Source organism: Dreissena polymorpha, chromosome 2, assembly GCF_020536995.1.
Source record: "Dreissena polymorpha isolate Duluth1 chromosome 2, UMN_Dpol_1.0, whole genome shotgun sequence".
NCBI lineage: Eukaryota > Metazoa > Mollusca > Bivalvia > Myida > Dreissenidae > Dreissena > Dreissena polymorpha.
In genome coordinates this window covers 5,826,423-5,841,100 of record NC_068356.1, presented here as the reverse complement: position 1 = coordinate 5,841,100, position 14,678 = coordinate 5,826,423, and the positions used below count along the sequence as shown (strand labels likewise).

At 34.1% G+C, this 14,678-nt stretch overlaps 1 protein-coding gene and 1 long non-coding RNA gene across 3 annotated transcripts in view; one reads left to right on the top strand and one right to left on the bottom strand.

Moving 5' to 3' along the window:
- The window catches only part of LOC127865679 (uncharacterized), a 459,001-nt gene that overhangs the window by 363,470 nt on the left and 80,853 nt on the right, over positions 1–14,678 (bottom strand). For both annotated transcript variants that reach the window (XR_008042730.1, XM_052405603.1), the window contains exons 6-7: positions 13,235–13,402; positions 1,034–1,253 (exon numbers count right to left, since the gene is read on the bottom strand). Coding sequence is in view for 1 of the 2 variants with exons in the window: in XM_052405603.1 (XP_052261563.1) it covers positions 1,034–1,253; positions 13,235–13,402 (388 nt within the window). In the remaining variant the exon portion in view is untranslated. The remainder of the gene's footprint in view (positions 1–1,033; positions 1,254–13,234; positions 13,403–14,678) is intronic.
- LOC127865728 (uncharacterized) lies at positions 4,570–6,000 on the top strand. Its single transcript, XR_008042752.1, has 3 exons — positions 4,570–4,998; positions 5,256–5,441; positions 5,735–6,000. It is a non-coding gene; the product is annotated as an uncharacterized LOC127865728 (long non-coding RNA).

Below are 14,678 nucleotides of genomic sequence, written 5' to 3'. Positions count from 1 at the left end.
GACCCAGTTTTTGACCCCTCGTGACCCAGTCTCCGATTCGGTTGAGATATCATAAGGACAAATGTTCTAACAGAGTTTCATGAAGATTAGGCAATAAATGTGTTTTCTTAAGTGTCCACCTGCCTTTTCTTCAATTGACTTAGTAACCTAATTTTTTTTATATCATGATACCCAGAACTCATACAATATTTCATTTATTTAAGGTTCAAGAGCCTTTTCTTTCATTGACCTAGTGACCTAATTTTTTACCACATCTAACATATTTTGAAATTTGGTTGAAATATAATAATGACTAATGTTCTGACCAAGTTCAGTAAAGATTGGGCAATAAATGAGGCATCTAGAGTGTTAGCAAGGCAAAGACCACCCATGACGGGGGAACAACAGAAGGACAAACAACAATTTCAAATGCTCAACCAGAGCAACCTGTGCAAAGGTGAGCTAAAAAATGCAAAGGTGAGCTAAAAAATGCAAAGGTGAGTTAAAAAATGCAAAGGTGAGCTAAAAAATGCAAAAGTGAGCTAAAAAATGCAAAGTGGAGCTAAAAAATGCAAAGGTGAGCTAATAAATGCAAAAGTGAGTTAAAAAATGCAAAGGTGAGCTAAAAAATGCAAAGGTGAGCTAAAAAATTAAGTGGCAGAACTGAAAAGTCTGATATGCATTATGAAAACACACCTGACAAAACAGATCATATTTTAGTAGAATTAAGAGACATTTTTGCACCGATATCCACTTTATATAAATGGATGACTTAAATTGTCAAGGCAATTTCAGCTTAACAGCAACAATTGTAGAGAAAACACAGTCACAGTTAGCATAAATCTTAAGTAAATGCTGAACTTTCCTATAGGATATAAACTAGTCTCCTCATCACATATCAAACATTAAATTAAAAATCTTAAATAAGCAAAACCATGCAGTGATATCACCTGAAATTATAAGCATAAAAATATAAAGATCATCAGCTCAAATTTCAGATCCACTTGTTTCCTGTCCAGCTCAGGATCTCTATAAAACTGCCCTCTCAAAATACCTGGTGAGATGAGTACAAGGGCACTGAACAGTGCTTTTTCTGCATCACCCAGCTTGAAGGTGTTAAAGCGTATGCACAGGTTGAACATAAGCTCTACGAAGTGCTCGCCCAGTGGAAACCCCTGCTTCATGTCCTCGCGCCGCCAGAGGGCACTGAGACCCTCAAGATAGATCGTGTTAGAGTCCCCATCGATGAACTGGGCGTGAATCACGCATGCAACCTGAAATTATAATTGAATGTGTGGTCAAAAGACAATACTTTTACTTTTACTTGCAAATAAATATAGCAAAAAGAGTTCAAAGTTTCACAAGAAATCTAAAGATATTGTTTGAGGATATGTAAATAATAAAAGAACAATGGCAAACAGGGCACCATTTTGCAGTATTTTGTCTTCTTACTGGCAATATTGTCAATATCCATATAAGTGTTAAAAAAAATCGAGACATACTCTGTGAGGCAAACACAATATTCTGTACATTAATACAAACTATAGACTTTTGGCTGTTTAATTCCTAATTGAACAAGAGTTGTGTTTGTCAGAAACACAATGCCCCCTTCTGCGCCGCTTTGAAGCCATATATTTGACTTTTGACCTTGAGGGATGACCTTTTATCACTCAAAATGTGCAGCTCCATGAGATAAACATGCATGCCAAACATCAAGTTGCTATCTGTAGCGACATAGAAGTTATGAGCATTTTTCGAAACCTAAATACGAAACCGATGAACTGGGCGTGAATCACGCATGCAACCTGAAATTATAATTGAATGTGTGGTCAAAAGACAATACTTTTACTTTTACTTGCAAATAAATATAGCAAAAAGAGTTCAAAGTTTCACAAGAAATCTAAAGATATTGTTTGAGGATATGTAAATAATAAAAGAACAATGGCAAACAGGGCACCATTTTGCAGTATTTTGTCTTCTTACTGGCAATATTGTCAATATCCATATAAGTGTTAAAAAAAATCGAGACATACTCTGTGAGGCAAACACAATATTCTGTACATTAATACAAACTATAGACTTTTGGCTGTTTAATTCCTAATTGAACAAGAGTTGTGTTTGTCAGAAACACAATGCCCCCTTCTGCGCCGCTTTGAAGCCATATATTTGACTTTTGACCTTGAAGGATGACCTTTTATCACTCAAAATGTGCAGCTCCATGAGATAAACATGCATGCCAAACATCAAGTTGCTATCTGTAGCGACATAGAAGTTATGAGCATTTTTCGAAACCTAAATACGAAACCTAAATGCAAAGTGTGACGGAAAGACAGACAGACGGACGGTCCGATCACTATATGCCCTCCTTCGGGGGCATAATAAAAATGTATTCATTAATTTTTGAATATATCTTCATTTATTCATCTTAAACAACTAACTGCATTACACATCAACAGCATCTGCAAACTTCAAAGTAAAAATGTTGGAGAAACCTGTATGTGCTCCTGTTTTTCTCATATTTTACTTTGATATAATTCTGTCCTCATTTGAGAGCAATCGCTCCAAACATCTGTCAAATAAGTGCAAAAAAGGAATACTTAACTGAATCCATCACAAAAAAGACAGCATAATTCAACTACAAAATGAACAACCATTCCAAATATTTTTATTTTGTGCAATTTCTTCTGTATAAAAAGAGTATTGATAAAACCAGTTTTAATGGAGTGAAATGCTTTCAAGAAGAACTCCTTTCTTAATGCAAGCGTCTTTTTTATTGCAAATATACATTTTAATTACATAATTTGTAAAGCTGATAAAAAAAGTGTTTTTTTTCACAATTAATTATTTGACATTTCTGCACTGTAGAATATCTTGACGGTGTTAGTGTCAATGTATGTGAAATTATGTTCTGTATTTAATACCAACGGTTAAAAGGTCCTATTAAATATACCAGGAAATGTTATTAATCATGACTTAATTATCAAAGACGGTTTTATAACATTAAGGGAAAATATATATCATTAAGCTGGAAATTGACTTAATTTATAATCTAGCAGTACAAAAAGATGAACTCTTTCAAATACAAGGCTTCCCTCATTACACTTAATAATCTACAGAACAAAAATGAATATTTGCAAAATTGATTATAATATGTGACATTCATTTGACACTTAATTCTTACCGGGTATATTGTATTATTAAGATTTTGAAGGAGTTTGTACTTTGTTTGGAAAACATAAACAATTAATAGTATGATACTGTCTTGAAATTGAGAGTTAATCAATAACTGACTATCAATTTATATTGAGCCAATGTACATTTAAGAGGGACTGCATTTTTTTCGTCGCAGCTGTCTACCCCAGCTTTTCACCTTAGCCTGACTTTGTAAGCGACCAATCAATTGGAATATAAAATTTCCTGCCGGTAGGCCTGAAACTTTTCGCAGTACCCTTGTCAAATAAAAACGCACTTTTTACCAAAACACACATTTAGCGCACTTAAAAGTGCGTTAATTGTGTGTTTTTTGTTAATATGTGCGTTTTCAGTGTTCAAAAGTGCATTTAAGTGCGCTTTTTGTGCGTTTTTTCTTTTCAAATGCGTTATTTTAGTGAAAAAGTGCGTTATTTGTGTGTTTTCTTCATCTGTAAGTGCGCTTTTGAGTGTAGATGTGAGCAAAATGTGTGTTTTTTATCTAAAAAGTGCGTCTTTTATTTAGGAAGTGCGTTTTTTGTGTGTTTTCTTCATCTGTAAGTGCGCTTTTGAGTGTAGATGTGAGCAAAATGTGTGTTTTTTATCTAAGAAGTGCGTCTTTTATTTAGGAAGTGCGTCTTTTATCTAAGAAGTGTGTTTTAAGGTTTACAGATGTGGGTTTTTTCTCACAAAAGTGCGTTTTTCTATTTTGATGTGCGTCTTTTTTAAGCATAAGTTAGTCTTTTATTTCATAAGTGCGTTTTTATCATATGATCTGTTTTAAAAGGATGTATCTAAAAAGACACATGTTTAACACACTTCTTAAAAAGTGCGTCTTTAACAACCGATTAGCAAATGTTGTACAGAAATTGAACAAGAAACAAAATTGTTGCAGGCTCTAACAATTTATTTACATCAAATGATTAAACATAGACATATATCTCAGTAACCTGTAATAATATAAGGGGCAGTTTGAATAATTACTGGTTGTCCATATTAACCTGTTTAATGTTTACATACTTTATCATACAATTTCAATGCATAACTATTGCTTACTTTTTAATCTCAAACATTTCTAAAAATTTCCACCTAAATCAGACTGTGTGTAACTAATTAAAAATATTGAAAGTGTCAAAAGTATTATGTGGGCTTGATAGTATCAATTATATTTCCTCAACATAAATAAGAATTTGAACTTTCTTATACTGATATTTATACCCTAATACAATTAATGTCTACCACATTGACCATAAACATACATTTTAAAAGGCAATTAAAATAACATTTATACTATAAATATTATTTGCTAAAACCATTCAGCATGTTATATTTAAATATTTACAATTAAATATAATGTGTTAAGGGTGCTATGTATTATTCAATAAATATTTTGGTGTTGAAATGACTGCCTTATCAGTATTTCTCAAATTATGCAATTTTTGGCTTCGACACAGCATGGTATCAGATAAGAGAATAGCCAGTCCCTATCAGTCCTCCATCTAAGCCTAACTAAGGGGTGTTGATATACTTTGGATTTGTTCAGGCACCATCTATTTGAGAACCACAGATAGGAAGTTATTTTTTGAAAACAAGCAGCATCAGCAACTGACTTTAAGCTAGAATTAAGACTTATTATTCTAGTGTAAAATGTCTTGAAATACTTTCAGCATGAAGTATTGTGTGATGAAAAAAATGTGTATTTACTACAATGTGTGAATCAACAATAAAGGAGATTAAAAGTGGGTGGTTAAAGACATATAAAGTGATAATGGTCTAGTTCAACAACTGCCTGTATTTTTTGGAATACTGAAGAACAGGCTGTTGTAACAGGTTCGTATTTTCAATTCTGCATCCCTTTTTTATTTAGTTTATTGAATTAATTATGATCATTATCATATTTATGTATTGTCACTGGGAAATGTAAATGGATGAGTAAATGTAATGCAATTTTAAAGAAAAACAACACCATTTGAATTATTATGGCTGTATTTTATGGTTATTGTCATCTTAAAGTTATTTATACCTATTTTTGGTCATTAATGAACAGATTTTTCCCCCATATTAAATGAGAACTTTTAAATTAAAAGGTTAAACCCCATGGAAAGAATGTGCATCATCGCATCGCCTGCCTAAAAAGGGAGCAAAAGAGTGACTACCTGCTGTATGGACTTGAATACCAGGTTTTACCCTGAACAAGCTGGCCGACATGAGGAGAACAGGAGTGGGAAAACCCCGCCCTCTCCTTGACCAAGAAAAGCTGGATTTGTTTAGAGGTAAAACTATACAGGGTACTGGTTATTGCATTTTAAAGGTGTCACACTTCCGACCAGTCCACACAGCAAAATGAGACCATGTATCTTGGTACATTTTCGAACAGTATTTTCTATCAAACGTATTTATTTATGAAAAGCGTTAAGTCACATGTGATCAGGGGTTTAAAATTGCAAAATAAACAACCAAAAACAACAAGCAAACAAACTAGTTTTGATTTAAATTTATAATTTTTATAGCAACAAGATTACCATAACAGCAATATTCAACACTTACATTATAAAATATCTTTCAGGACCTGATCAAATGAGATCATGCACGAGACGCATCGCGCAAAGGCCATGACAGTATAATAGTTGCAAAGAAGTTTGACCGGCTGGTGGCAGACTTGGAGAGAAAGATGAGAGCTGCACTCCGCTGCCTCAAAGAAATGCTGAAAGGCCTTGATTGATATGCATCTTTCTTATGTATATAGCTGTTCGTGTGTATATACTGTACATGTTATTATAGTATGCTATTATTTTTTGTTTATTTATAATCAAATTATGTTTATATTTATTTCATCATTGCCATTGATATTTAATTACTCATGTATGTTAAAAAATGTTGGTGTACATTAAAGTATAAAATTGAATTATCTTGTAATTATTAAAATACACAAATATATATGTTTATATTAATATTGGTTTTTATTGCATATCTGAATTAAAAAAAACTTTTAACAGCATATAATTGAATCAACTGTTAAGGCAAAAGATGCACCTTTAACGCACATGTGTGCTTTTTGTGAGTGCGTTTTTTGCTGCCATTCATGTGCATTAATTGTGCGTTTTGTGTGGGTTATAACTGCGCTTAACGGTGCGCTTTTTGTGAGTTAAATGTGCGCTTTTTTATTTAAAAAGCGCACATTTAACGCACATAAAAGCGCACATTTAACACACATATGCGCTTTTATGTGGGCTATAACTGCGTTTTTCGTGAGTTAAATGTGCGCTTTTTAAATAAAAAAGCGCACATTTAACTCACAAAAAGCGCACATTTAACGCACTTAAAAGCGCACATTTTACACACATAAATGGCAGTCAAAAACGCACTTATAAAAAGCGCACGTTTAACGCACATTTAACGCACATAAAAGCGCACTTTAACACACATGTGCGCTTTTATGTGGGTTATAACTGCGCTTTTGGTGAGTTAAATGTGCGCTTTTTAAATAAAAAAAGCGCACATTTAACTCACAAAAAGCGCACATTTAACGCACTTAAAAGCGCACATTTTACACACATAAATGGTAGTCAAAAATGCACTTATATAAAAAGCGCACGTTTAACGCACATTTAACGCACATAAAAGCGCACATTGAACACACTTATAAAAAGCACACGTTTAACGCACATAAAGCGCACATTTATCCACAATTTTCTTGTTTGTTTGTTTTTGTTAAAAACTCACTCGGTAAGAAAAAGCGCACAAAAAACGCAGTGCCAATACCGCCACGTTTAACGCACGCAAAACGTACGTAAAACGTACATTTCACACACTTTTTTGAGAAGGGTAGAAAACGTGCAATCTACAAACAGATTTCACAATAACATTAATATGTTATTCCATTGACTTTCTATTTTTGGGAAGTATAGGGTATGAAAAGGGATACTACAGTTTGTTTAGCAACGATGTTAACTGCGTATTCAGCATGAAACAATTTTTTCTCTAATGATAAGGTTTGAGAGATAGAGCAGTTTCACACTCAATTCTCGACATCAATACAGAGTGTGTGCCCCTTTATATTTAGAAAAATGTCTGTGCCAGAGCGTTGGTACTTAAAGGCTATGTTATCATATTTGGTAATTACTACAAAATTGCATTCTGTGCACTCATAAATTTTAGATCAAATAAGTATTGTTGTTCAGAAACCTGATATACGCTTTAACGAAAATATTAAAAAGTGTTTTCGAAATTGACCGTTTAACACTTAAATGTTTAAAGCTTTAAACAAGCCCTCGTTCCAGCAGTGGAATTGTTACCTCACTTTAATGCATTGCATTCCACCACACAAGGTATCAAGGTCAGTTTGCGGTCAGTTACTGAAATTGTAATATAAACGCTATCGCGTAAACTATGTGCACTTGAAGTTTATTTTTATCAGAAAGATACTAAATAAGATATTCTGTGATATTATTATGGTATGTCAATCATAGATTTTTAATGTGTTTTCAACAATTGCATGAAAAGGACCAATTTTAATTAATTTAATTAGAAATCTTTATCTATTTAGACCAGTTTATTAAGCATGAGCACAAGGATTCACAATACTATTAATAATGGAATCAAATAAGATGAAAATCGAGTGTTGCCAGCTGACCTATATGCTTTCATTTATTTTCATGCTACTTGTATTTTTCTATTCTGTAAATATAGATATCTGAGTAATAATATCTAATAAAGCGAAATAAGTCATGAAATCTGGCGCAACACCACATAATTGGCGTGTAATGCAGCTAAGAACTGCACAGAAAAAACGTCATTTGCTATTTTTGATCTCATAGAAATAACGCTTGATTATAAATAAACACCGACCACAATCAATGCCGTATATCTTTTAAAAAAGATATTTCTTGTTTAGATTTCTAGGATAAGTTATAAGCCTCTAACAGAATATAAAAAACATTCCTGCACATAAAGTTCTTTTTAAATATTTATCATTATGCTATTTTCAAACAAATATTGACATCTATCTTGTGGATTGTTTCACCCAATAAAATGTGCATAAAATTGTACAGTTCCTGTATGTACAAAATGCTTGTGTTGGCTTTAATGTAAGTGATACAATTATGAACTAAGAACTAATGCTGCATTACTTACTAAGCAAGTATTGAAAAATCTTTTGCGAGTACCTAAATATACCTTGGTCTGTTAACCCTGGTCTCAACTGATCGCTGCATGAACAGTGTCCTTTTTATTCTTCCAATTTTTCACAAAAACATTACTATTGGCCTTCATGTACTAGAACTTTTTTTTAATGAATGTGTCTAACTTACTGTAGAAATTTGCAGACAATTATCGGAAAATTGCCCTTAAAAAACACACACATCAGCAAGTTACATTAAGCATGTTGTGTTAGGTTAATTTTGGTTTACATATACATGTAGGTTGCACTATCTATTTTGGCCTCAATATTTTTTATACAGGTTTTGTCCTTACAATACATGATAAAAGAATTTAATTATCTGAAATTGTGCGCTGTGCTTAACGGATTAACACGAATGAGGTGAGTGCATACTTGCCATTAGTGTTTGTCCCAATTTTCTAAGCTAATTAAAAGTCTCCATTAAAAAATAAATAAAATTGATTAATTATTTTAGGCGTAGTTTATATCTGGCAAAATATAAAGAAACAAGGCAACAGTTTTTACATTACATAGATTCTGAGCAAATGCTGTGACTATCTCCATATCTGTGTTTTCCCCTATTTGAGTGTGCCATATGCTGGTAAAGTGATGATAATCTTGACCTGCAAAGTGTTGTTATTGGAAGAAGGCTTCATTTGAAGGATTCACTGCCAATAGATGATGGGATGGGTTACCATGCCCTACTAAGATCACACTTTCACCTATATTATTGACAATAGCTGAGTAAGTTATTACAAGAAATGTCATTCAAACAATTCACTCCTTAGCTTTCTTAATGACTTAACTAATTGTCAATCTAACCCTGTTGAGAAGGTCAAAGGAGTGACTATTGAATAGTCAGATAAACTGGTCACATTGGATGGTCATATTGGCTGGTTCCAAGTCATAATTTAGGTTCACATTAAATGGTAACAATATTAGGATACCTTGACTCACAACATTGGCTAGTCACATTGGATAGTCCTATTGACAAGTAGCATTGAATCACCGTATTGTCACACTGGCCGGTACGGTCACATTCAGTTTGGCCGGTGAATGGTCACATTGACTTAGTACATTGACTGGTTATTGACTCTCCACATTGATAAGTCACATTGTCCAGTCACAATGACTCACCATTCAAATTCAAACTGACACGTCATGACATTTACATGTATTTTACAGTGAAGAACTTTTTTTACAGAGAAGCTATTTATAAAATGGGTTTATTTTATGTAGATTTTTCTCCTCTTGTATTTAAGTAAGTCAAGATGGCTGCCAATCCACCATGGGAAGCATTGAAGTGCCAATTCATCACAATGCCTGAACACTGCAAACGCCTCTTATCTATTATCATTGAATGATGCAGCACCCAGCTTCAATTGCTTCCTAATCAACATATCTCGGTGTCTTTTTTACTCAGAACACGTGACACATCTTGAGAAATCTGGAGTATCAATGCAAGACAAATCTTAACACAATTGGTACTTAACTTAGAATAACTTCTCAACAAGCTTTCACATGAGATGTTAATGTACGGATTTTGATACACCAGGTATTATTCATGCTGCTCGATTATTCATGCTTAAGTAAACTGAAAGTACATACTTTTGCCCATTTGCATATGCAACTTAAGGAAAACCCAAATTCACTTGATGAAACTGCCCCTATAAAACATCATGACAGGTCAGCAGTTTCAAGGAAAAGCTGAGTGCAAAGATGAAACTATTGTTTGTGAAAATGAGCTCATACAACAGGGTAACACCCAGCAATTGAAGCATTCTGAATATCAAAGCCAGTCCACATGCACTTTTCTTTGAAAACTCTACCATCTCTCCACGTGTTCCGCAGCAGCATCAAAACTAGCTTCCATAATAAATGTCAACTTCTTAGCACATGACACATTTACATGTTTTTGAAGAGTGTCCCAACTGAATCTCGTCTGCAATAATTCAACAATACAGGAGCAACATGTTTCTGTTCAAGTCCCCGCAACTAACTTACACTTTTAAAATTGTTTTATTTTTTTTCTATTATAAAGAAATACACATGAAGTGTTACAAAAATGCTTTACCTTTAAGAGACCACAGCAACATTTGGTAACAAGGTCACGAAACTAGATATTGAAAGTACACAAGTGGGAGAGGCTCTGGCTGTCTTTCACTTAGCCAGACAGAAGTGACAATTATGCTTCACTTCTGTCCACTTCCCCAGCAAAGCTTCTAATAGTTTGCAACAATTACTCCTGCATTTGGCAATTCACCAAAGGTCAATGGATACTAGAAAATTGTTTCCAACCACATTTTCCTAAATCTTGGTCAGAATCTGCCAATTGTCAGTGAAGGTTCAGATAGTTTAGAATCAGAATCCAGGTTATTATACTGTTAATTGAATTATTAGCATAGGTGCTTATGCTTATGGTATATACCACATTTCGAAAATCCACATCAATCGGTTGCCCTTTATGAAGCCTTACCTGATCAAAAATCAGACGAAATATCTATTTAATTTAGTATATGGTCATTCTTACAATTTTTTTTGGGAAACGTTTTTCTAACGTTTTCTTCCAAGAATATTGCTGACACCGTTTTTAGTGAATTTTTCTAAGACCGTTTTATGTCAAAAAATCTTCTTATAACCTAAAACAAATTTCGTTCGTAAAACAATTCTATCTGCATTATAAATCTCAATCTCCTACGCAGTGGCCTCCCTTATACTAGAAGTTACTGACCGGGCGAAGCAAGGGAAGTAACTGCTGTGAGGAGTTTCTATAAAAATCTGCATCCAGAAATCTGTATTCAGAACTCAATCTGTTGTGCACGTCTGCATCTAACGCTTACCACAAGTTTTACGACAAATTCTTGACGCAGACAATAGGGTAGCGTCTATTTTCATTTGTGAAAACAATAGTTCCATACAGATCTGTCCGTGCTTAAATTTTGAAAGGCTTGGGTAATTATTTTTCATAAGCGTTTCAAACACTGATGTAAATGGAAAGATTATCTATTTAAATAGTCGGTAATTGTTTGAAATTATTGATTTGAGAAATTCGCGGATGGCGATATCGAACTACATTATACCACGTGACGCCATTCTTCCCTGTATCTTGCACCTATGCTTTTAACGCCATCGGCGCTCTCGTTTTTTCTTTTGAGATGAGCCTGTGGGAACTGCACAGGCTTTTCAGGGAAGACACTTCTTTCAGCTTAAGCATAAAGCCCAGTTTTTACAAAAGTGCTGTGCATTTAATTACTTAACTTCCTCCTGACTGTTCATAAAAAATGAATAAAGGCTGAACGTTTATATCAAAGTTTAAGAGTACATATGATAAATGCTTAACATGCAATTAAGGGCTTTGATTGATGATACAAGGTCACAAAAGTACATGTTACACTGTTGTTACACCATTTAGATAACCTCATTAACAGTACTACTTCAAAAAGCACTCTTGCATAAGAGCAAATAACCTGGACACAAAACTAGGTAGAGGTCATGGTAAATGTGACTGATTCATGAGCATTCAAGATTTTTTTTATATTTTTTTGAAGAACTTTTTGTTTCAAGTTACTTAAGTAGCATTAAAAAGAAGTAGTTTACATAGATATCTGTACTTTCCCTTTGAAAAGACCATGGTTGTGGTACTAAGATTGATCAGAGATGATAGCATTGACGTGGATACTGTGTAGTTGCCAGAGTTAACACATCTTGATGGATACCGTGTTGTCATTGATGTTCACTAAAGTACAAAAGCTATCTATGCATAGGGTAGAAAAAAACAATGCACTAGGCCATAAATACAGCAGACCAGAAACCAAAATCAAATCCTGTTTAAAATACAGCAAAATCGTGTCTTTGTCAACAGCAAAATAAAGTAATCATGGTTGTGTAAGAACTGCTTTGGTTCTGTCATTATGCCTTCTTATCATAATGAAAAAAGATGTGAAGGTATGAATCCCGATTATTTGGAAAAATTTAATCGTATGAAACATTTATCAGTGCCCTGAATGACAATAAAATATAAATGAAAACGAACGATGATAATAAAACGCCAATATATTCATACCTACTTCAGAGGCAGCATACATCATATGTTACACAATTAAACAGTTGTGGAAATGGAGGCTTATTCAGTGCAATAAGGTTGTAGTTGCATAATTTTTACACAAAACAACCATGCAAACGATCGCACAGCTGTCATAAACAATAGATATATTGTGTCTACAAAATCATTCTTGAAAATATATTGAGTAAATATATGATTCCATACTCCAATAATGGTTATACTGATTTTCATATTCACAATTCATAATGAAAATTTTACATAGATTCAATTATATGAGAAATTTGACTTTGCAAATAGTCTGAAAACTTCGTAAAAACTTGTTTGTGAAGTACATGATGCTGATAAGTTTACCTCAAAGCAGCCACCCTTGATGAGGCTGATAAGTTTACCTCAAAGCAGCCACCCTTGATGATGCTGATTAGTTTACCTCAAAGCAGCCACCCTTGATGAGGCTGATTAGTTTACCTCAAAGCAGCCACCCTTGATGAGGCTGATTAGTTTACCTCAAAGCAGCCACCCTTGATAAGGCTGATAAGTTTACCTCAAAGCAGCCACCCTTGATGAGGCTGATTAGTCTACCTAAAAGCAGCCACCCTTAATGAGGCTGATAAGTTTACCTCAAAGCAGCCACCCTTGATAAGGCTGATAAGTTTACCTCAAAGCTGCCACCCTTGATGAGGCTGATTAGTTTACCTCAAAGCAGCCACCCTTAATGAGGCTGATAAGTTTACCTCAAAGCAGCCACCCTTGATGAGGCTGATAAGTTTATCTCAAAGCAGTCACCCTTAGTGAGGCTGATAAGTTTACCTCAAAACAGCCACCCTTTATAAGGTTGAGTAGTTTACCTCAAAGCAGCCTCCTTTAATGAGGCTGATCTGGTCCTCCTGGTCAAGGTTTGTGAAGCCGGGTATGCGCTTGGCAAAGTTGATAACGTCCTGAATGGACTGGTTCAGGAGGCGCTGGAATGCATTCCAACACACCTCCCCGGTCTTCAGCGGCCGACCGTCCAAACCCTGCAATATACACAAATTTATTATAATCAATTAACATAAGTGTAAGTTTGGAATGTGATTTTGGTAACACCGCAGGTGTGGAACGTACCCAACCCTCCTTGCTGGATTCATTAAAAGTCATCATTATTTAACAGGTAAATTAAAGTTATGACCTATTTGTGAAGCCACAGTAACTCAGCTGAAAGGAGAAGAAATACTCCTGATTGGATGTTTAATCCCTTACAATTGTATTTTAATATTATTTGATTTGGATGAAAAATTTAAAACTGCAGACATATAATTTTCTTTTCTGTAAGTGAACAATGTAAGCAAACATATCACAAAGCAAGATAGTTCGTATTTAACAATTTTATGAACCGTCAGCCGCTGCAAGGGTGGACAAATAATAAATAACAAGACTATTGCCATGCAATATATGTCCCCTACTGGCTCCACCATTGTAAGATTTTTTAATTTTTTAATTTGTTGCCATAGCAACCAGAATTCTTGATGTAGGAACAAAATGAAATGACGTGCATACTCTCCATATTGCCATCTATCCATGTTTCAAGTGTCATTAGAAAATATGAAGAACTTTTAAAGTTATCGCAGGATCCAGAAAAGTGTGACAGACTGACAGACTGACGGACTGAAAGACAGAGCGCAAACCATAAGTCTCCTCTGTTAAAACCGGTAGGGGACAATAAAGCAATGCTTGGTCAAATTTTAAGAAATAACAAGGTACACAACTTGCTTGACCTACTTGTTGTTGATCTGGCCCGTTATAATTTTTCGTTATAATTTGATGATTTTTCATTCAAAATGATGTTTTAACAATTTAATATCAAAGCAACACGCTAACCAAGTATGATTGTTAGTACTAAGTCATTAACATTTTTGGTCTCATGATTCATGCCAAGCCAAATACAATAAAATGGCTTCACTCTGGGTGCTTTTATAATAGTTCCTTCTTAAGAGCATAAATAAGCTACTCTGATTAAGAGATGCAAAAATAAGTCACATAATTATAATATATTTTTTTTTGCCAACAAAGTGCATGGAATCAAATTAAGCAATGGACAAATTATGACATTGATAACTATCACTAATAGTCAACAATCCAAAGCTTGGATTTAAAAGATTAAACTCAAAAGTTTTTTTTCTCAAACAAGGAAACAGCAGAGTACTAAGACAAACTATCCCAATAATATCACAATAGTATTTGAATATTACAATACTGTTGTGAAAATGAGCTTAGACATCACAAAACTTACACTTAAGTAAACTAAGCTGACAG